At 43.8% G+C, this 24,579-nt stretch overlaps 1 protein-coding gene and 1 long non-coding RNA gene across 6 annotated transcripts in view; one reads left to right on the top strand and one right to left on the bottom strand.

Moving 5' to 3' along the window:
• The window catches only part of CAMTA1 (calmodulin binding transcription activator 1), a 967,475-nt gene extending 959,203 nt beyond the window's left edge, over positions 1-8,272 (bottom strand). For 2 of the 5 annotated variants that reach the window (XM_086344274.1, XM_086344276.1), the window contains exons 1-2: positions 7,919-8,270; positions 3,672-3,741 (exon numbers count right to left, since the gene is read on the bottom strand). In XM_086344274.1, the coding sequence (XP_086200400.1) occupies positions 3,672-3,741; positions 7,919-8,131 (283 nt within the window). In that variant the 5' untranslated portion in view covers positions 8,132-8,270. Of the gene's footprint in view, positions 1-3,671; positions 3,742-7,918 lie in introns of those variants that run through there. The other 3 variants (XM_086344277.1, XM_086344278.1, XM_086344281.1) reach the window with 3 other exon arrangements.
• Positions 8,273-9,426: 1,154 nt separating this feature from the next.
• LOC147356570 (uncharacterized) lies at positions 9,427-14,637 on the top strand. The gene is made up of 2 exons (XR_015143341.1): positions 9,427-11,722; positions 12,272-14,637. It is a non-coding gene; the product is annotated as an uncharacterized LOC147356570 (long non-coding RNA).
• The last annotated feature ends 9,942 nt before the right edge of the window (positions 14,638-24,579 follow it).

The raw sequence follows: 24,579 nt of genomic DNA, 5'->3' as shown, positions 1-24,579 counted from the left end.
AGTAACTTTAAATGCCTTAGAGTTAAACAACCTTATATAGGCACAGAGGTTTATCAGTTAAGAATGCTGAAAGTGAAATACAGTAAGTAATACATTTTTCCAATCATTTACTACAATTTTGTTTAGCACAGACTACTTTTTGAACATGTGAAAAACATAAAAGAATAAAAAATAATTTTACAGTCCTAATAAAATCTTCTCCAAACATTTTTCATCTGATTAACACATTCCTTCTCAAGGAAAAGATCTTAACAGGAAAATATTGGGCATAGTCATAAAGTCTAAAAAAATTTACTACATCATATGGAGATATTTTATAGGAAGGAACTTAAGAGTTTTAGCGTACTAAATCTTTTTTGGTCCATGAACTACACAACCAATTGAATTATAATGCATATCCTCTATTTCTAAAAGCAGTATAAAAAAATTGAAAAACTTAAAAACTGACTGCTTTGAAGAATCCAAAATTTTAATTTAACAGCAGAATAAAATTAAACTTTTTTAAAAAATCTTGCTATGAAACTAAAAAAGAAAGTGTTTAACTAAAAGTTCATAGAAAGTTCTGTATGAATTACGCACTATAAAACCTTCGCAATTTTATGTGCTTATGCATGCTCCCTGCACTTCATCCTCCCAAGGGAGGTGCCATGGGCCATAAAACTTGAAAGCGCAGAATTCCAAATCACATGAGCCTTCACCTCCCTTCTCTCTTCTCCTAAAGTGGTTTTACTCTGCTTTTTAAAAATCTCCCATGATGTGTACAATCCTGAAAATAAAGGTGATATTCTAACATCTATACTCAATTCTGATATTTACCAATTACAGGGTACCTTTTATGAAAACGGTACTATGCTACTGTAGGCTTACTTTGAATTGTATATGACTAGCCATAGCTCTGAAAAACCTGTTCAAGTGTAATTCTGACAATGAACAGAACATTAAACCCAAGCTTCTAGTTCTATGTTTGTGATCATAACCTGATGTTAATTATCTGTCCTTTTAAGTCTCCTTGAAGAACCCCACTGCCCTGGGGCACAGAAAGCGAGCGAGTGAGTGAGTGAGTGAGTGAGTGAGTGAGTGAGTGAGTGTGTGTGTGTGTGTGTGTGTGTGTGTGTGTGTAAACAGAGACAGAGGAAGCACTCTTTTCAACAGCACACCTAACTGCTAGAGAAAAGGCTTCCATCTTCTACTCTGATACAAAATCAGGCAGTGGTGAATGGGCCCACAGGCTTTTAAAGAGGAAAAGGAAAGTGGCTGGGTAAGCACTGTCTCAGCCGAGGTTCTAAATTTAGCACTTTATGGAGCTGTGCAGCCATGGGTTCAAAAGGAAGAGAAGTATGACAGGCCAATGGGTTCCCCTTAATCAGTTTTTAAACTGTGCTATTTCCAGAATTTCAGGTTCACGCTAAATATAAATTAGATGTCTTTAAGAAACATAACAATGGGTGTATTTTCCCACAGTGCATTATGAAGATGGCAATTTTAATACTGGGAAAAGAATATCAGCAACTCCAAGAGCCAAAGCATTAAAACTCGTGTTTTCAGTTTTTCTAGTTAAAGTGGGATAAAAAGTAACTCTGCTTTCACATCAGACAAGAACTGCTCACATGGCTATATTGTGTTTTTTAATTAAATGTTGCTTTTTAATGTTTTTGGAGTAACTATAATTGATATAATAATTAGACAAAACATGTACCAGATATTAAATTCTTGTCTCAGTTCAAGGATTCTAACAGATCTTGAGTTAACACTGAAAATAAGCTATACGGGGGTTTCAACTGCATCTCAGTATTTAAACCCAAAGAGTAAAGCTCTGACACTGCAAAATGGAAGTGTCAACCAAATACAGTAGAACATTTCATTATCATTATCTTGCAAAATCTGCGTGTATGATATATGACTTTACAAAATCATTTTCTAACCTACTTCACAATAAAAATAACTAGTGAAGCTCCTGAAATTGACAGATGATTTGTTTGGCTGACAGCTATAATTCTAGAGAATGAACCATTCTTTCCAGTCAACCTTCAAATATTTTCCATATAATAATTTTAGAGGCATAGTATAACTCAACTGGAACTTTCTAAAATGTACAAGAGAACTCATTCACTTAGTTAATTAGCCAAAACTTATTTTCATGGTTTATTTCTAAATTTGAGATTTCACATCATCAAATCCTTCATTTAAATCCAAAGAAATATATTTGACCTTTTCTTTGGAACACACTGTTGACGGCTACAAGGTAAGTCATAACTGTATTAACTCTAACCTGGAAATAATGCATCCATTTTTGGTTTTATGAATAATTATAAACTGTATTCCAATCAAGTTGATGATTAACCTCTCAACCTCTAGAACAAACTGTTCAAAATAAGTTGGTCTAATGGTGTATCAAATTGCTAAATCTTACTGGAAATATATTTGATCAACAACTTGAAGTGGTAAAATTAAATGGAAGCTCTACAATTTTCTGTTTAGCTCTAATTATTATGTGCTTAGATTTAATTAGTAGGATAGGAACTGATTCAGGAAAACATAAGCGCGTATTGTTAAATTCAACTCAGCACAGAGCTCACAGCAGCAAACACTGCCATTACTGACCTAAGACCTGCAAATCACTATTCATCCAAAGTAAATATTAATTAAGCACCAACTATGTGCCAAGCATGGGTATGATTTCCTCTTATTCCTTCCAGAGAAATTCTCCAAAATGAATTAAAACTCAGTTGTCATTATCCAAAGGATATTTAAAAGGCTAAAAAAAATTTTTTTAACAGAAATAAGTAACTCGTTTTGCTATTTCACAACCCCTGTCCTCTTCTTAGAGTGGGTGTGATCATCTGATTTTACCCTTTCTGTTTTCAGGTGGCCCAGACACCCTCTCCCTGACAATCACACTACCAAACCTCTGACCCAGGTTCAGGTCAGCTCAGACTCAGGTTTAATAAACTCCTCTATCTGAATTTACATTTTCGACCTAAAAACATCTAGGCGGGGGCAGATAAAGTGGGGGAGGCCCAGTAGCCTTGAGACCAACTACCATCAATTTGGGTTTGGGGCATCCTCTCCTGCTTCATTCCATTCAATTTTCATTTGAGCCACACGTGATCAAGTACATTTATCTTCTACTGTTTATGAGGGAGCAGACATTTGTGAGACTCTATATCAGGCATCCAGAAAGGATTTTACATTAGACTCTCTCGTTGAATTTTCGCAATAACCCACCTGGGCATAATTATCCCCATTTTACAGATGAAGAATCTGAGGTTCAGATTAATTTGCCCAAGATCTACAGCTAGTAAGTGGCTCACATAGGATTCAGACGTGACCTCTGGCTTTTCCACGATACCACAGGCTCCAACTCTATGGAATTTGACACTAGAATTCCGAAGTTGTGGTATTTTAGGATAGCTAACATTTGCAGAATGCTCTGAGTTTCCCATGTGATTAAACTCTCTTCTTTTTTTAATCTTCACAGAAACTTTACGAGGGGAGTTTTGTTTTGCTACCCTCAGAAGGATTAAGTAACTCATCGAAGATCACACAGCAAGTTTAAGGCAGAACCCAGGTCTTCTCACTGCTGATCCCAGGCCTTCCTGCACTACAGCGATGGAGCCACTGTCACTGCCAAGCCCACCCCTTCCTGTAAGTCAAAAGCTTTCGAATCCTACCTTCTAGAGGTGGCACGGTGTTGAGAACACAGTAGGTGCTAGTTCCGCAGAATACACTTTGGGAAACGCTCTAAGGAAACAGAAAATAAAATGTAAAACTAATCTTTGAAAAAGATAAACACTGGCTCTTCTGTGATATTCCTGCCAAAGATGCAAAACCTGAATCTAATCATGAGGAAACATCGGACAAATCCAAATTGAGGAGCATTCCACAGAATGACTGGCCTGGAAACTAAGAGCGGCAAGGTCATGAAAGTCAAAAAAGGACTGAGAACCGTTCTGGATTAAAGGAGGCTGGAGAGACAATAAAGTGCAACCTAGGGTCCCACTGGGCCTCTCCCTACCAGGTCAGCACTGGGTCGACCAGCACCACTGGAAGAGCTCAGAGGATTCGACGGTACAGATGCCTGGGTGTTCACTCCTGATTTAGATTCCTGCATTGTGGTGATGGAAGAGAATGTTCTTGCTTGTAGGAAACACATAATAAAAGATCTGATGCTGACAGCACATATCAGCAGCTTACTCTCACATAGTTCAAGAGGGAAAAAGTGTCCTTTGCACACTATATCTGTGATTTTTCTGTCAGCTTAAGAGTATTTCAAAATATAAAACATGTACATGGAAAAAGACACATACTGGTGAACCTGTATTACCTGCGTAATCTTTTAAGAGGGAGCAAACATGGGCTATAAGTAACTTGTTAGGAAAAAGAACCAATGCCATTTCATTCTGCAGCTCAGTCAACATTCAACGACATTATTACCACTTCCCAACAGTAAGGCCCAAACCCAACCCATTCAAAAGGATGGATCTATGCATGCCCACCAGCAGCACGGCAGGGGATGAGTCAGGAAGAAGCTAGAGGACCAGGTCTCTGCCCTCAGGATGCCGCAGGTAGATAAAATTAAAAGCTTTCATATAAAAACCTACCCCATGGTAATTTAAAAAAAGGGGTGGGGGATTTCTTTTGAGTCTCGCCAGCCAATGATTTGGGGTCCTTGTCTGTTCAGTTGCAGTATTAAATAAATTTCTAGACTATTCCTCCAGCACTATAAACCACAGATTTATATACCTAGAAAACCAAAGCTAGTTCAACAATCACCCTCAACATTTTATGTTTAAAAAATAAAAAGCTGTTCTCTCACTTACTAGCTGTCCCTAGGGAAGTAATTTAACCTGTGTTACTTCATCAAAAAAAAAAGTACAGAAGATAACTCTATCCCCCAGCTGAGGGTAGCTGCAAGAATTGGATGGGGTAATGCATATGGTTGTGCTTTAGATTCAAAAGTACCACTCAAATATAAAACGCCATTGTTACTATGGCTCACAAGTATAATCCACAAAATGCAAGCATTTTCTGAGAATAAGTTCATAACTGCCTGGATTTTTTGTGCCACAGTAAGGGTTGAAATCTGACTGAACTTACTTCTGTGAATTTCCAATTTTCCTCTCCATTGACGGTGAGCAAGTGCTTCATCACAGAGCAAGTCTTTCTCCACCCTGTAACCCCTAGCTACCAGGACAACCATCAGTTCCCAATTATTTATTTCTTGTTTCTGAAAAATTGTTCCAGGACTTTACTGTCTTCCTTCTGCCTGATTTAATCAATAGTGATAATTACCGATCACCAATCTAGGCCTGAGGATTGCTGTCCCTATGAACCATGGACTAACTTCAGAATTCACATTCCTTTGGAAAATTCAAAATTAGTCTCTCCCCCGACCCCCCCCAGTGTAGAATTCTAGGCTTCCGGCAACATCCGTGGGCGTCACCAGCAGCAGCCTTCTCATCACAGTAACACAACATCTCATCTTAATGTGGTTTCCAAATAGAAGCTGGAAATTTTATAATGTTAAAAAGAATGTTTTACATTCAAGACAACGTTTTCTGGCTTTCTATTACCAAGAAAAAAAACAGACAGCTCAGGTTTGCCACCAATCATGACGTCTCACACAAGTTTTCAAAACCACTAATGGACAGAGGAACACATGAATGAATGGCTTCATAAGAACACCTTTCCACCTGACTTCAGAGTCTGATGACAGGCAAATGTGTGGCAAGATATAAGTTTTCAAAACCACTAATGGACAGAGGAACACATGAATGAATGGCTTCATAAGAACACCTTTCCACCTGACTTCAGAGTCTGATGACAGGCAAATGTGTGGCAAGATATACTGAATAACAAACTGAAAGAAATGAACACAAAAAAACAACAAACAACATGCGGAACAGAAATATCAAGAGCAACCAACCATGATTTCCCAACATGCTACCATAACAAATGAAGTCTTAATAGTTAATTTGACCAGGAAAGAAACTTACTCAACCTGAGAGTGAAACTGAATGTCATCCTAACCTCAGAAACACAATGTTCTCAAAGCAAACAAGGCAAAACAAGCTAACTCACATAAGCAATGGCTGCCTTGCAGTGAGCACCCAAGGGCCAGATCTGAGCTAGGTCCTGTCAAGGGACCCGAGGTCTATTTCTAGACCTGGCTCTGGAAGGGAGGGAGGAGGGTCTGTGGGTCTGTAGTTCTGAGCCCAGGACCACCACCCCCCACAGACAGGCCTGGGGAAGACAGTCAAGCTCTCAGTGCACAGGACACAGCAGAGTGGGGAAACAAGCCAGCTCTGGGTCCAGTCTCCGTGCTGCCCTCACGCTGCCCTCGCTGGCTGGCTCTGAAGCCTGACTCAGTCACGCACACACCCCGCCCCCTGTTTCTCGGGAGCCTCTCCCACCCTGACCTCTGACACAGGTGAGCGGCCAGACTGGTGCCGCCTGAACAGGCTGCGCTTCTCTCCAGATGCACCCCTCTTTATCTCCTTCCAGGCACCCCACACCTATTAAGGGAGCACTTCACATGCACCAGACACCGTCCTGGGAGCTGGGACCCAGCAGTGAACAAAAGGGATGAAGGTCTGTCTCATGGAGTATCCGCCAGTGGGAGAGGCAGGTGGAGAGTGGGATAAGAGCTGTGAAGGAATAAAACAGGGTGATGCGCCACGACGAGGAACCGGGCAGGGGACGCGCCACAACGAGGAACCAGGTAGGGGACGCGCCACAACAAGGAACCGGGTAGGGGACGCGCCACGACGAGGAACCGGGCAGGGAACGCGCCACGACGAGGAACCAGGTAGGGGACGCGCCACGACGAGGAACCAGGTGGGGACACTCCACGACGAGAAACCAGGTGGGAACAACAAGGAGCCGGGTAGGGGACGCACCCCGACAAGGAACCAGGTAGGGAAAGCTCTACTCTGAAAGCATATCCACATGTGGGTTGAGGGAACTACCCGATTAGAGCATCAGGAAACCTTGACTTGAGCACTCACTAGGCTGAGCGGCTCTTAGTGTGGCTGCACTTCAGTCATCGAGAAAGATTTTTAAAGTTCTGGTGCCCAGGCTGCAATTCTGACCATGTAATGCACACAGGGATGGAACCCAGGCAGCAGTATTTTTTAAAGGTTTCCAAGTGATCCCAAGATGTATCCAGGGATCGGAACCACTGAGATCAACAGCTGTGTGAGTTTTCTCCAGAGAGAAGTGGGAGGGTGACCTTGAGCAGGGCATCTCCACTGCAATGCACATGTGGGTCATCTGAGGATCTCTCAGCTTCTGACTCACGGGTCTGAGTGTGCCCGAGACTGTGCCTCTAGGAAGGCCCCATGACTCATGGCCACACCTGGGCTATCAGGAACTAGACGATCGGAAAGATCAGGAATTAATCTAATAAAGATCCTTCCAGTCCCAACACTTCGGATGGCACAATTCCATGAATTTACATATATATATATACACACACACACACTATATAGAATTCTGGATGACAGAATAAATGAAACAAAATGCTGTATAACAAGAAATGATAAGTGGCTTTTGGACAGAGAAGCAGCATGATGAAAACTGTATTTACACTTCTTTGAAATAAGCACTGGCAATGTTTAAGACTCCACAGAGTCCCTTTAAAGCCAACTGAGGACCCACAGAAAGGCCACACTGAATGCAGTAAACCAGTTGTATCAATTAAAAGTGACACGTCAAGAAGATTTTTGCCATGGAGTTTTAAACTGATTCTTGAAATTCACTGCTCATTACATATGACGTGACATATAAATAATCAAAATGAAGGCAGAGTCCAAAATTCTCAGCACCTTTACTAGACTCACCAGTTTTGCCTAGCATTGTTAGGCAGGCTAACCCTTAGAATGAACTTTATCATGGCTCAAATACCATAAATATTTACTTCTTGCTCATGTAGAGTCCACAACAGTAAGTCAGAAGGCAGCTCTCCCCCCAGCCGTGGCTCTGGCCCCAGATCTCCTTCCATCCTAGGCACGAGCCTTCCTAGTTCACTGGGCTCTTCTGCAGTAGCCAGCAGACAGGAAAGGGCACGGAAATCCTGCAGAGGGAGGGCCCTGGGGCCAGGCCTGGAAGTGGCTCCCTTCTTGGATCTCATGCCATTGGCTAGAATACGGCCACTAAGCCACGCCTAACCATCGGGGAGGCTGGTAGATGCGGTCTGGCTACCTGCCCGGGAAGAGGAGACTGGTTTTGTGATCAGCTCACAGACTCTGCCACAATGCCATTTGTAATTATTTTTTTTAATTACAGAAGAGTCAGTCCTCTCAAAAATGCGTTCTGAACCTATAACCTCCACCTTTAATCCCTAAAGCCATCCAGCATCTAAACCCAATCTAGTAGTTTTTCTATACTGATAAATATTTTTCTATCATATTCAAAATAAGACTGTACCTAGGGCATCCTTGAAGGGATGTCTGGCTTTTCCAGTACTTAATGTCTGGCACATAATACAAGCTCAAATATTTGTTGAATTCATGGATAAACAACATTCCCAGAAGTTCATGGAAAGGAAAAAGAGTGGTCCCGTCTCTTGCCCTGGTGATTGGCAGGGTTCACTGAATAATGACCATCAGTCTTTTCAAGAATCTCTGTCTCCCTCTTCTAAGGCCACCCCGAGTAGCCACCCATCCTCTGGTCCGTGAACAATCAAGCAATAAGACAAAAGTTCCTTCTGACCCACTAAGAAGAATGAAGGGGTGAAAATACTCTGCCATGTTCACGGACACCAACAGAATCAAGGCTACCATTTGTGGTGATAGCACAGGCCTGTTTAACAGAGGGCAACAACACAGGGCCTGTCAAAGACCAGCCTCCGGAGGCCTCCAGAAAACCCTCCAGCTGATGACCTCAACGACTAGAGAAACACCATGCACCCTAAACACAAACCACAAAGGGTCAGCAGGGGGAAAAATTACATGGCATACTACAAAAATATTTCATGCTCACATATTACCCTCTTTTCAAGAAGTTTAAAATATACTGTAAGTGTGACTATAATAATCTTTCCAACACTCCTATGGGATAAAGACAAAATTAAAGCGTGTACTCAAGTTAAAAGGAGTGGTGGCTGACTTCCCACTACTAGGGCCGGCGCAACAAGAAAGTGAGGCAGTAACCTCTAAGGTAAGTGGGGCACAAACCATTTTAGGCTCTCAAATTGAGTTCAACACCTAGAATTGAGTTCAAAAGCAAACAAGTTGCTAAAACAGACCACAAAACGGTTGTAGGTCTGAGATGCTTACACAGGAACTAATACTACAATCTATCAAGCCTGATTTATGACCTAAGAAATCACATTAATTGATTCACTATTACCAGAGATTCATGTAAAGCGTAAAGTGATTTAAGAATGAAAAAAAAAAAAATTCTTCCTAGCTATGAATCACAATATCATTAGAATTTTTATAAATTTAATTTGGCTAGGAAGCCAGTATACTCAATACTCTGAAAATAATCAAAGAGCATTTATTAAACATCCTCATTTGTATAAATAGATTCCAGCAGGACATATTCAGGAAAAAAAAAAGCTACATGAAATTTAAAATTACACTTTTTTAGGAGCACTTATCATTACTAATACTGATAACTTTTTTAACTCCTCAAAGAGAGAGAGCTATCAACCCAACAGGCTAGGCATTTTATTTTATTTGGTATTATGTGCATTTAACAAAGGCTTCCCAGGTGGCTCAGTGGTAAAGAATTCACCTACCAATGCAGGAGATGCAGGTTCCATCCCTGGGTCAGGAAGATATCCTGGATAAGGAAATGACAACCCACCCCAGTATTCTTGCCTGGGAAATTCCCATGGACAGGCGGGCTACAATCCATGGAGTCACAAAGAGTTGGACACAACGATTAAACAACAACATTTAACAAGCACTTTCACATATAAAATCTTACTTTGGCCCAACAGGCAGCAGCGCAGACATTATGTCTATTCCAGACACCAAGGCCCAGGCACAGACACTGGTCGAGGGCCACAGGCGGGCCCTTGGCAGAACCCGGAGGAGGTCTCCCTGCAGGACTCCTGGGCTCTCTCCACACAACACAGGCTCCCCCCCTAATAATGCAGGGACTCAACGCAAAAGCTAGGGCAGAAAAAGTTCACAAGCTGCCGTGACAGAAAAGCTCCAGCATACGATCAACATGGAAGAACACCCAGGAATCCATACAGGGAGTCTGACACCCTAAAGGAAAGACCAGCTACACACAAGCCTGATGCCAACCTGCTAAGAAGCTTTTCCTGATTCTCTAACATTTTCAGTCCACGAATCACAGATCACCTATCACTTCCTGTAGCCCCCTAACTAAAATCTCACCAAAACCAAAGGAGAGGAGGACACCATTTTGCCTAACAGAGCAGTAAGTGACATGCCTCCTAAATGGAACCCAGTGGCGTGGGGACTCACCTAATTCAAACGCAACCAGAACTAGAAAGGATACAAGACACACTCGGAGGCCAAAAGAGATTGGTCCACGCCCAAAAGCTCACACACTTCTCTGTGAGAAGGACGCCCAAGCCCAAACCCAAGCTGAATTACTGTTAAACCACTCAGTTCTACTGAGCTTGATCATCAGGTTGCCAAGCCCAGAGGAGGTCAGAAGCAACAAGTCAGAAGGCAAAGGACAGCAAGAGATGGACAGACAAGTGGAAGCAAGAGTGACAAGAGACAGCAAGGACAGATTTTTGAAAAACTACACACAAGGACTTGAAAGGCACCACAGTTTGGGGTCATTTATCATAAAAGCAAACAGTCTACTCCAAAACTCCTAAAAATAATCATAGCATTAAAATAAAGCCCAGTTCCATAACTTAGGTACAACATAATGAACCCAGTTAACAAGCTACATGTATGGTACAGTCTGTGTGTTCTACTAAACACGGGGGGAAAGTAGTACAGTTAATGCCTTCTGTCTGCAAATCTTACATTCCAAAAGATACTTCCACATGAAATGACCTCATTTGATCCTCAACAACATCCTACAGCAAGCAGAGCAGATACCTCCACTGGCCAAGAATTTGCAGATATATAATTCAATCTTAGCCAAGGCAGAGGGTTTATCAATGGCCATGATAATCCTGTTGTATTCCTCTGTGAATTCATCTCACAGGAGAGCGCACTTCCAGAGCACCTATGCCCCTCGATAGGGGATGAAGAGAGAAGGCAGGGAGCTTCCTGAAAAGGGTCATCAGTGTGACACAGCTGAACCTGGAACTTCACCTTCAAAACCCCATCCTGCCTCTGTGCCCCACAGCCCTCTTTCTAAAGAACCGTCCTTTGCTCTCTCACGCCATCACCCTCCCCTTGTAACGCCATGGGGGACTACCCGTGACCCCACCCCCTTAGTGAGCACACACTCCTGTATAAACTCCCCACCTTGAGTGTGCAATGGACTGACAGATTTGCTTCTCACAACAGAACGTGTCACTGAGACAACACCTCCATGATGAGGCAGCGTGTACAGTGCCTCCATCCGGCTGGCGGACACTCCTCTGCTGGCTCTGATGAAGCAGCTGCCATGCTGGGGAGGCCCATGAGAACTATGGGACTCAGAAGAGTGTCCATCCCCAGCTGGGCCTTCAAATGTGACCCCAACCCTGGCTGACAGCTTGACTTCAGGCTGTGAGGTCCTGAAGCAGCAGATCAAGCAAAGCCCTCCCTGAACTCCTGACCCACAGGGCCAGGTAACAAGTGTGTCCTTTCTATAAACCACTAAGTTTGTAGTAATTTGTTACAGCAGCAAAGATAACTAATACACCCATCAGGGCCTAGTAATCTCTTTTCTCAACTTCACTATTTAATTAAGTTGTTTCACTAAGTTGAGTTTTTCTCAACTTAGTCATTTCACTATCATTTGATCAACATTCTCCATTTACCACCAAAACTCTTGAAAGAATTATCTACTCTCTCTTGCTACCTTTTTCTCATCCTCTCAACTCACTATCAAACCAACAAAATCAGTACTTTTTTCTTAGTCTTTATTCTACTTAAACTCTTGGCATTACAATGGATAACTCCTTACAACCCTGTGTACTGAAGCATGTCTGATTTTGTGTTCTCATTCTCCCACCTCTCTGGCCATTCTTCCTGGTCCTCTCCCCCCGTCTGACACTTAAATGGAGGCATTCACCACATTTCTGCCCACAAAGCCCCTCTTTTCTCTCATGACAATTTCACCCACTACTATGACTTCTACTAATTCATCTGAACTGATTCATTCCTTCAACCAACAGGCACTGGGCAGAGATGGAGCCACAAGAAAAGACAAATGAGGTCTCTACATTCATGAAACTTACTTTCTTCACCAGAGGCCCCTCCAAGTCTACTCACCACCCTTTTCCACCCTGTCCTGTGCCAGGAAGGCTGACCTCTACGGACGCCATCACCAGGCTCCTTTGCCGTCTGAAAGTTCAATGAAGAAGGAAAACAGGGTGACAGGAATGACTCCCTAATCTCTGATCTGCACTCCCAAAGGTCATACTGTGCATTGACATGCTACAACAACCCCAATTACACCTGAAATAGAAATGACACGTTTGCATCCAGTCACCCCAAAAGACGCTTACTCCTTGGAAGAAAAGTTATGACCAACCTAGATAGCATATTGAAAAGCAGAGACATTACTTTGCCAACAAAGGTCCATCTGATAGTCAAGGCTATGGTTTTTCCTGTGGTCATGTATGGATGTGAGAGTTGGACTGTGAAGAAAGCTAAGCACCAAAGAATCGATGCTTTTGAACTGTGGTGTTGGAGAAGACTCTTGAGAGTCCCTTGGACTGCAAGGAGATCCAACCAGTGCATTCTGAAGGACATCAGTCCTGGGTGTTCTTTGGAAGGAATGATGTTAAAGCTGAAACTCCAGTACTTTGGCCACCTCATGCGAAGAGTTGACTCATTGGAAAAGACCCTGATGCTGGGAGGGATTGGTGGCAGGAGGAGAAGGGGACGACAGAGGATGAGATGGCCGGATGGCCTCACTGACTCGATGGACATGAGTTTGGGTGAACTCCGGGAGTTGGTGATAGACAGGGAGGCCTGGCGTGCTGCAATTCATGGGGTCGCAAAGAGTCAGACACGACTGAGCAACTGAACTGAACCCCAAAACATGGGCTTCCCTTGTGGCTCAACTGGTAAAGAATCCACTTGCAATGCAGGAGACCTGGGTTCAATCCCTGGGTTGGGAAGATCCCCTGAAGAAAGGAAAGGCCACCCACTCCAGTATTCTGGCCTGCACAATCCCAAGGACTAACTATGCAGTCCATAGAGTCGCGAAGAGTTGGACGTGACAGCAACTTTCACTTTCACCCCAAACAATACCCCTCCTCACCCCTCACTCAGTTAATGGCCTCACCTGACACCAGTTGAGGTGCAAAAGCTAGAAGTCACCTTCACCTCTTCTCATCCCTCAGAGCCCATGGTCAGTCAGTCACAAAAGTGTGTTTCTCTCGCACATCCACATACAACTCAGTCACACCAGCTTCTTTTTCCAATTGACTGCTACCGACATTCTCGTCAGGAGCTGTTTCCTGCCAACTCCAGTCCTTCCTCTTTGCGCAGTCATTCATTCAAACAACATTTACAGGTGGCAGGTGCTCGAGCCTCTGGCCACTGAAGATGTAGCTCTAACTGAAGGAGAAAGAGCAGTAAGCCAGCGGCGTCAACACAACCATAATGTGCCATGAGCAGGAACACCATGAAGTGCTACAAGTGCGCCAGGAAGGGCGTACAATCCAATCTGAAAAGAAAGGCAAGGCCCAGAGGGCTTCTCAACAAGTGTGATTTAAGGAGGGACCCAGAGGACAAGCGGAGGCAGTGGACAGAACAAATGCGTGAGTACACATGTATATGTTTTAGAGGAAAGCGCACCTTCTAAGCCAAGGCGATGACAACACTCAAGACGTAAAACCAAGAGAAAGCGTGGTGCCCTGGGACAACCAGAATCTAAAAGAACTGACCACAGCTGGAAAACAGAAAGGAAACTGGAGCAGTAAGCAGGTGGCCCTTATTAGCACCTTCAAGGAAAAGGGATTAGCCAATCAACCCCACTCCTATGCTAAAGAAGCAACTCTAGAAGCTGCTCCCAAAGCAGAGAGAACAGAGGCCAGACTCCTCAGTGTGCCTTCCCAGCCTCTACACCTGCCCCCTACCTACTTCTCCAGGCTCATCTACCCACACACACCAGGAATCCCAGCCCCAGGACTCCTGGCTGTGAGCCTCTGCCTCATCTCCTCCACTAGGAAACTCTCCTCAAACCACCATGTGTGCCTGTCAAGGATGCGGCCGAATTCTACCACTTTCCAGAAGTCCTCCCGGGTCCTCCCAGAGCCTGATGACAGCATTCCTCATTTGCATCCGCATCTGCTCCCCTGCATACCGGAAGCTTCTGGAATATTATGAACAGAAGTGAATCCTAAATTCCAAGACTAGGGAAAATGTTCAGAAAAATATTCGATTTACCAGTATTACACTCCTAAGTAAACAACCAAAGAAGGTCATGAAAAAAACAAATATTTTTGAATTGTATAAATACAATCAACCAAAAGCCTAGATTTCTGTATGTTTTCAGAAAGTATCTCTAAATAAAGATGGCGACACACTGCCTGATAAGATTAAAAAAACAGTGAGTAAAAAAGCCCAGAAAGGCTAAGTTACTTGCTCAGAACAAAGTCACAAGGCACCTAAGGGTTAAAGACCAGAGACAAGTCTTCAGATCAGATCAGTCGCTCAGTCGTGTCCGACTCTTTGCGACTCCATGAATCACAGCACGCCAGGCCTCCCTGTCCATCACCAACTCCCAGAGTTCACTCAGACTCATGTCCATCAAGTCAGTGAGGCCATCCAGCCATCTCATCCTCTGTCTTCAGGGACCCCTCAAAAGCTACAAGCAGCCAGATATACCCAGGATATCCCCACATATCTCACTAGCCAGCCCTCTGATTACCTAAGGCTTCCCCCATTCTTCCCTCACTTAATGCCTGGTTTCCTTCAGGTGCAGCTCAGGAAGGATCTCCGAAGCTCCCACATGAACAGATCCCTTTCTGATGCCCTATGCTCACCAGCATAGTATGGACCAGACACAGCACTAGGAAGACGCCTGCAGTGTATCAGCCTTACATAATTACACATGACACCTTCGTTAACTGTCTCAGTGGTAAAGAATCCACCTGCCAATGCAGGAGACGCAGGTTCAATCTCTAGGTTGGGGAGATCCCATAGAGAAGGAAATGGCAACCCACTCCAGTATTCTTGCCTGGAGAATCCTATGGACAGAGGAGCCTGGCGGGCTACAGTCCATGGGGTCGTAAGAGAGTCAGATACGACTGAGCAACTAAACACACACTTTAATTAACACTGGTCTCCCCATCAGCTGCATGAGGACAGGGACCATGTCTGTCCTTCTCTGGGCTGGCACTTTATTATTACTTGTTGAGTAAATAAACTGCCTTAAGACTGTAACAGTAACTGAGAGTCACACAGCCCCCACAGGACTACAAGATTCTAAAATATTTTCTGACACCTCCAATAATAATAATATAAATTTTAAGGTCACAATATTATTGTAACATATTCCAACACTTTGAAATTAAATGTTCATACATGGAACCTGCTAATTCTCTATTAATCAGAATGAATGCTAACCAGACTACCACATCTTTTCTAAACATGCAAGGCATCAGCAAACTTTCACATCGTAAAAACACACAGCACAAGAAGCCTACACACACAGGCTACATGAATAACTATTTGCTCTCCTGGAATCCGAACAGTCCAATTCTAGCCTAACAGGGAATTAGAGTTTTTCAACAACAAAGCCTACTGTAGTAATGAATCAAAACATTTTTTTAGGGCTAGATGCTTGGCTGCTTGAGTTAGCCAGTGCGAATGTGTGTGCTCAGTAGCTCAGCCGTGTTTGACTCTTTGTGACTCCATGGACTGCAGCCTGCCAGGCTCCTCTGTTCATCAGATCTTCCAGGCAAGAATACTGGAGTGGGATGCCACTTCCTACTCCAAGGGACCTTCCCAACCCAGGGATCGAACTTGCATCTCCTGCACCGGCAGGTGGATTCTTTACCAGTGTGCCATCTAGGAATCCCGAGTTAGCCAATACTAGTTCCCAAACGGTGGATCCATAAAATGGATTTAAACTGCCCAAATTGATCCCTACATTCAATATATAAGCCGTATCAATATAAAAACTGCCTTTTTCGTAGAAATTGACAAACTGATCCTAATATTCACATGACAATTCAAGGCACCCAGAATAGTCAAAACAATCTTTAAAAAGAACAGTTCAGGGACAGACATTTTCTGATATCAAAACTTAACTACAAAGCTACAGTAATCAAGACAGCGTGGTACTGGCGTAAGGACAGACATAGGTCACTGGATTAGAAATGAAACTCCAAAATGAAGCCCACACCCTTATGGGCAGCTGGTTTCTTACAAGGGTGCTAAATACTTCATTGGGAAAAGAATGGTCTTTTCAAAAAATGTTCCAGGACAACTGGATATCCTCACACAAAACGATGAAGCTGGAAGCCTATCTATCTCACAACATACAAAAATTAACTGAAGGTGAACCAGAGACCTAAATGTGAAAGCTAAAATTATTCAACTCTGACAAGAAAACACAGGTGTTAATTTTCATAACCTTGGACTAAGCAATAGTTTAATTATGAAAGCAAAAGCAACAAACAGCAGGTAAATGGAACTCAAAATTGAGAACTTTTGTGCTTCAAAGGAAACCCACAAGAAAATGAATCCACAGAATGAGAGAAAATATTTGCAAATCCTACATCTGATAAGGCACTGTTATCCAGAATATATCAAAAAATGCCTACAACTCAAAAGCAAAAAACTAACTCCATTCAAAAATGGGCCGCAGCCTTGAACAGACATCCTTCAAAGCAGACATGCAAATGGCCAATGAGCACAAGAAAAGATGCTCCCCATCAGTGGCCTTCAGGAAATGCAAACGAAAACTACAGTAGGACACCACTTCACATCCCCAAGATGCTGCTCCTGTTCAGCCGCTCAGCTGTGTCCATAAGAATGACTACAATCAAAAAGACAGACAACAGCAAGTGCCAACAAGGATGTGGAGAAACTGGAACTTTCAAACATTGTTGGCAGGAATGTAATATGATGCAGCCATTTTGGAAAACAGTTTGGCAGGTCCTCCAAAAGTTAAACACAGAGTTACCATATGACCTAGCGATTCTACGCCTAGCTGTACAAGAGAACCGAAAACACTGTCCACACAAAAGCATGTACATAAATGTTCACAGCAGCATTATTCATAGGAGCTAAAAAGGGGAAATAAATGTCCATCAACTGGTTAACAGATAAATAAAATGCAGTGTGTCTAATCAATAGAGTACTATGCCACAATAAAAGGAATGAAGTTTTGATATAAACTATAATGCTGGGCTGGAAGAAGCACAAGCTGGAATCAAGATTGCCAGGAGAAATATCAATAACCTCAGATATGCAGATGACACCACCCTTATGGCAGAAAGTGAAGAGGAACTAAAAAGCCTCTTGATGAAAGTGAAAGAGGAGAGTGAAAAAGTTGGCTTAAAGCTCAATATTCAGAAAACTAAGATCATGGTATCTGGTCCCATCACTTCATGGGATATAGAGGGAGAAACAGTGGAAACAGTGTCAGACTTTATTTTTCTGGGCTCCAAAATCACTGCAGATGGTGATTGCAGCCATGAAATTAAAAGATGCTTACTCCTTGGAAGGAAAGTTATGACCAACCTAGATAGCATATTGAAAAGCAGAGACATTACTTTGCCAACAAAGGTCTGTCTAGTCAAGGCTATGGTTTTTCCAGTGGTCATGTACGGATGTGAGAGTTGGACTGTGAAGAAAGCTGAGCACCGAAGAATTGATGCTTTTGAACTGTGGTGTTGGAGAAGACTCTTGAGAGTCCCTTGGACTGCAAGGAGATCCAACCAGTCCATCCTAAAGATCAGTCCTGGATGTTCATTGGAAGGACTGATGCTAAAGCTGAAACTCCAATGCCACCTCATGCGAAGAGTTGACTCACTAGAAAAGACCCTGATGCTGGGAGGGACTGGGGGCAGGAGGAGAAGGGGACGACAGAGGATGAGATGGCTGGATGGCATCACCAACTCGATGGACATGAGTCTGAGTGAACTCCGGGAGTTGGTGATGGACAGGGAGGCCTGGCGTGCTGCGCTTCATGGGGTCGTAAAGAGTCAGACACGACTGAGCGACTGAACTGATAATGTGGATGAAAACATTATGCTAAGGGAAAGAAGACAGCCACCAAAGGCCACATGGTGTAGGATTCCATTTGTATGAAATGTCCAGAACAGCCAAGTCCAGGAAGAGAGAGTGGACTATTAATTGCCTGGAGCAGAGGGGAGGGAGGAAAGCAGAGCGGCTGCTAACAGGCAGAGGTTTCTTTCAGGAGTGATGAAGATGTTCTGGAATCAGACAGTGATGACAGTTACACAGCTGTGTTTAAACACACCAAAAACCACTTAATGGTATGTTTTAAAAGGGTGAATTTTATGGTAAAAGAGTTATACCTCAGTAAAGCTATCATTTTACATTTTTAAAAGTTATTTATTTTTAATTGGAGGATAATTACTTTACAATATTGTGATGGTTTCTGCCATACATCAACATGAATCAGCCATAGGTTGATGTCACCTTCCTCTTGAACCTTCTTCCCACCTCCCACCCAAAACTGTTATAGTGAAAAAAGTGTCAAATCCCTTTGACTACTAAAACCACCTGATGACAATGTTTCTTTTAAACATTATATACTTGCCTCGTTTGTTAAGCAGAGCATATGTGGTGTTGCTTTTGTGAATACACTCAAGGTCATCACTATGAAGCATCAGTCACTGAGCAGCTCACAGACCTCAATGGTGTGCTGGCTACTAGCCTCTTACACAGACCTCCAAACCTGCTCTCTCAGCCTTCCACCTGTTTGCTCTCCTTTTCCTTCCTCTTCTCCCATGAGAAATCAAGAAAAACCTGAGAGTAGATGCAGGAAGGATGAGAAGGAAAAGCAAACAAGTGTGCATTCAGTGGCCATACGTCCTTAAGACATCACTGCTCCCTGTTTCCTCCTAAAGACCTCCGCCCTCTTCAGAGACAACACCTCCAGCCTCCCAGGTTTTGTGGCCCACGACGAGGGGAAAGGCAAGGAAGCCCACCCAAGTATGTGAACCGGGGGACACCTCAAAAGACACAGGCACACACCCCCCGCCAACTGCTAGTTCTCCCTGAGAACCACAGGGCAGAGGCTGCCGGACCACGAGGCTCCCGCGTGCATTGCCTGCATCGTCACCCCTGATTTACCCGTACACACGCCCAGGCAGGCTGAGGGTGCTGGGCCTCGTGACTGGAGCCACAGTGAACATTTTCTCAGTAAAAAGTTTACTCCCTGGTATCTGGCGGTTAAGAATCCGCCTTGCATATATACACTATCATATGTAAAATAGTTAGTGGGAAGCTGCAGGGAGCCCAGCCTGGTGCTCTGTGATGACCTAGAGGAGTGGGATGGAGAACGGAAGGGAGGCTCAGGAGGGAAACAACATATACACACATATGTATATAATTATGACTGATTCGTGTTGTTGTACAGCAGAAACCAACACAAAATTGTGAAGCAATTTTCCACCCCAATTAAAAAAAGAAAAAGAATCCACCTTGCAATGCAGGGGACACAGGTTCAATCCCTGGTTGAGGAATTAGGATCCCACAAGCCACAAGGTAACTAAGCCGTGCATCACAGCAAAAATAAAAGATTCCACAGGACACAAGGAAGATCCTGCATGCTGCAACTAAGATCCGACCCAGCCAGATAAATAAATGATTTTTAGAAAGGAATTTTTTTTTAAAGTTTACTCACTATAGCAAGTGAATGCAGGAAATCCATTTTGGGGTCAGTATTCTTCCTTTTACATGGTTTGACAGAGAGAGGTTAAGGCATCAGGACCCCATGCTACGGTCCCCTCCTCCCACAGTCCTTGGCCGTGAGCCCCTCAAAGTGATCAGACGACCAGCAGATCCGAGCCCACCCTCCTTCAGCGTGGACCAGACCAGGTGAACCCCCGGCCTCTGGAAACAAAACCACCAACTGAGAGAAGTCAGTCCGACCCTCCGTCCTGAGCCCTTTAAACACACGCCACAGAGACTGGAGTCAGAGGACAGAGAGCCCCGGGAAGCCACACGGCATGGAAGGTATGAGCGAGGCATCGTGTCAGCGAGGACAGGCAGAGGGACCAGCACAGAGGGGAGCTGGCAGGGCCAGGCTCAGCCCCAGGCTCGAGTCCACTGCAGACTTGCGGCTCCCTTTGGTCTCCTTCCCGCGAGGCTGAGGTGGCTCCACTATCCTTACACAAAAGCAGCCTTCACTGCACCTAGCACGAGCGCCCACGTTCCCTGCAGGAAACTGCTCCAACTGCTTCCCCTGTGACACCAGCGTCCAGCGCCCACCCTCTTCTGAACAAATGAACCACAGAGCTGATGACCACTGTGCGTTCACTGTGGGGGTGTGTGTGTGTGTGTGTCTACACACACATGTGGCATGAGGTGGATTCTGAACCTCCATTTAAGGCACCACCTGCCAACTTAGAATAATGAAAATACTGCCACATAGTTACTCTCAGCTCCTTATAGATACTTTTCTCACTGGGTTTTATATCCATTTGGAGGGTGGTTTTAATCATGAAAAAACATACATAATGTAAAACTAACCACTTTAGCCCTTTTTGAATGTACAATTCAGTGGCGTGAAGTCCACTCACGCTACTGCTGTGCACCATCCCTGCTCCCCGCTGTTTATCTTGAAAAGCATCCTGAAAAATCCTGACTTTTTCATTCTTATTAAACAAATGATTCCTGTCTCTGCTCGGTCATCGAGCGACAAGGGCACTGAGCCTCCAGAGAGGTGGCGCTGCGGGAGGCTGGAGAGGAGGGAGCAGAGAACACCCGCAACCACTTGGAGCAGCCCCAGAGCTGCTAAATTCATGCTCGGATCCTCTAGACGTGGCCACAGAGGCCGGAGACTAAAAATACCTGGAGAGGACAGATAACAGCTGTCAAGGAGACTCAGCTCGGTTAGAAAGGTTGCCACTATCACCAGATTTGCATCAGAAGACAGCCAGGCAGCAATGGGTCATTTGGAGAATAATCAGATGCAGTAGAGAAAGACTGATGGGCCTCACCTCCCAGAGTGCCTGGAATAAATCTCTGGGCCTTGAATTTGGTCAAGTAATCCATAATCAATTTCTGGAGGACCCCTAGGATGAAAAACAAGTACTTCAAAAATGTTGAGTACCCACTCCCTACCTTCCACTTGTTATGGCTTTCTTTGTAAGCACAACAGCCTATATCAATAAAAGTAAATGAGGAAGAGACCTCCATCAGAAGCTTCATCAAAGAAAATGGTTCAGCCAGCACATTTCAACATGGTAGAGACAGAAAGGATAAGGCAGTGTATTGCCAAGAACACCGGGAACTTTCACTTGCCCCTCAGTATCTTTAAACAGGAAAGAAATGTGCCAACCCTGATGCCAGGCCTTGAGCAGCCCAGGGAATGTGCCCAAGTGAAGATGCAATATGATCAATTACAGTGGCCCCGCCGCAACTCCCCAGTCTACCCGAGTTTCTCAGTAGGAAGAGTCTAGCAATCAATACATCTTCGTAGCAGTTATATTAATCAACTCTGGGAAATAAAGCTAAATGAATATAAATAATACTACCTTACACAGAAAATGTCTGAGGTTAGCAGACACTTTTGCATCTGTACTCATGTATTATTTAAGTCTATTTTTCCAAAACTATAAACTCTCATCCATATCAGAATAAAGACCTGAAATGTGTCACGGGGAATAACTAAGCAGAATGAACATTTTTGTGCTGTGCATCCTTAACAACTTGAACAATCTTTTTACAATTTTTAACTCACAGCATGTTAGACCTAAAGAGTTAAGCCCTCTCGGTACACCAGAAAGGAGGCGCCTGAGCGACTACGGTTCAAATTCCTCCCACACTGACGGCCTGAGCCAACACATTAATTCTTGACCTGGAGCAAGTACCTCAAAAAGAAAAGATAGAGTTACACAGGAAAAGACAGCTGCGTACCAGCACAGCAAGCCATGAAGTGAAATCCCACACATCCAGCTTCATTTTCTTATCATTGCAAGTCAGAATGGGAAGGAACTTAGAGGTCGTCACCAGGACTACCCTCTACTCAACACGTGACTCCCCTTAAAATTAGGACCGACTAACTCATTATGTGAGAGCTGAAGCCTCAGAAAACCAAGAGAAGATGCTGAGCCAAAATGGAGAGCAATGAAGTAGGAGGGGGTGAGGAGGAGCAGGCGGCAGAGGCCAGGGAGACAGGCTCCTCACACCTGGCCTGAAGAAGAGGCAGCCAGGACAGCAGAAAACACACACCTCTGGCCAGAGTCCCTGCTCTCGTTCCCCAGTGTTTCTGGCTACAGAAAGAGAAGGGATGAGCTGGGAACCACTGTGGACTTGTTCTCAAAGCCACACAGGAAACCTAAGCCTCCGTGGCCAGAGGACTCATCTAGCACTGTTTGGTTCAGGGTAAGACAAAAATGATAATGCTGACACCACAGCTAGACTGCCCAACATTTTGAAATCTGAGCTCTAAACCCATAACTTTTCATAAATCCTACAGCAGTCCACAGGAAAGCATGGTTTTGAAAATGAGGCAGTGTTTACGGAAACTCTATACCATTAAATATTCCTTTCTTCAATAGTATTTACAATCAGATTCCTTCCTGGAAATTGTATTTAAATAATTTTAAAACGATTTAGTTCTTAGAGAAAATAATAAACGTCTTTGAGTCAGCTTCAAATGCTTATTCATGTCTACTTGCTCTCAAGTTTTTTTTTCTCGGAGCATCTACTTAAAGGAGAACGCCAGACAACAGACCACAAATCTCTGTTCCCCATCAGAAAACTCGGGTCATCCGAAAAGAACACAAAGCTCTAGTTTCATTTAGGGCTGGGAGAAGACAGTATCTCTGAGTTGTCAGGAGGTTTAAGAAGTCATCTCAGGAGTAACACTGGATATCAATCAAAATGGTTGCAGTTCGAATCATCTCTAACCATAAATTGTAACTGAGCTAAAATGATTTCTAAATATAACACACTTTACTTCTACATGTTTCTTGGCAATTAAATAACTGGAAAGTCAACAAACCCCCAAGAAACCAGAGAAAATGAACTTTTTTCAAGCTCACCATTCATCAACTACAGGAGGCCCGAAAGATGCCAGCCGCTAGAGGCTCAGCCCCCAGCCTGGCCCTGCAAAGGCCAACTCCAAACAAGATTTCTTCAAGAACTGCTCTCAGGCAGCACTAAATTACAAGCAGCGACCTCCCTGGAGGAGAAGCTGGCGTCGACAGCTACAGAAGTGCGGGATTGAGGAAAAGGAAACCCAACTCCAACACAAGGACGGCCATGCCAGTTACATAACTATGGTCACAACACAGTGAAACTCTAGGCATCAAACAGTTATTTAAAATATTTCCAGAGCAATGGAACACCACCCCCCCCCCAACAAAAAAAAACCCAAGTGCATTCCAAAAGTAATCTGTGTAGAACGTAATTTAATCTGCAGGCCTCTCTGAAATAAAGCACAGTCCTCCAATTCAGTCAAATTACAACAGGAATGCTACTTCATAACAAAGGAGCTACAGCACAGCACCCTGAACTTCATGGGAGAACAAAAATGTAGTGTCAATATGTTCACAACACAACTCAATCCACAGAATCATGAGATAATTAAACTGACTGTTTTTAGGTTTCAATCTGTTTCGCCAGAAACCTTGTCCAAACTACACTGATGCAAATCAGCATGAGCAACCATGGCTCCATCAAAACAACTCCAGCATCTTTTGTTTTACCTTTTATCGCTGACTTATCAGCTGACTGATGGTGAACTGATTTGTATATGTGCCAGAAGTCAGCTCAGGAGCACAGAACAAGAGATTTGGAAGAACCGAATTCATGAATGAAAACGCTGACGTCATAGTTCAGCTTCCAGCGGAGCTTCGGGTAGTCCACAAAGAAACAGTGCGTCTTTGGGGGTGTTAAATCACTAGTTATTTACTAAAGGGTACAAGATAGAAAAGGACTTCCCAGGTGGCTCAGTGGTAAAGAATTCGCCTGCCAATGCAAAAGACGCGGGTTCAGTCCCTGGGTCAGAAAGATCCCCTGAAGAAGTAAATGACAACCAGCTCCAGTATTCTTGCCTGGAAAATTCCATGGACAGAGAAGCCTAGTGGGCTACAGTCCATGGGGTCACAAAGAGTCAGACAGGACTGATGACTGAAACACATACAAGAGAGAAAAAGCCCTTGCCCAAGATAAGGAAAGGAAAAGAAGAGGGGAGGCGGGGGGGGGGGGGGAAGGGACAGGGAGAAAGAGAGAGAAAGCCAAACGAACAAGCTTTTCCCTCGACCAAACATGAAAAATACACGGTGTACATGCTACAAACAATCATCACTTCTAAACC

This window comes from Bos grunniens, chromosome 16 (assembly GCF_055505025.1).
Source record: "Bos grunniens cultivar Pamir isolate PY7600 chromosome 16, Bosgru_T2T1.0, whole genome shotgun sequence".
Classification (NCBI taxonomy): Eukaryota; Metazoa; Chordata; class Mammalia; order Artiodactyla; family Bovidae; genus Bos; species Bos grunniens.
The sequence above is the reverse complement of the archived record's forward strand: the minus strand, read 5'-3'. Positions and strand labels throughout refer to the sequence as shown.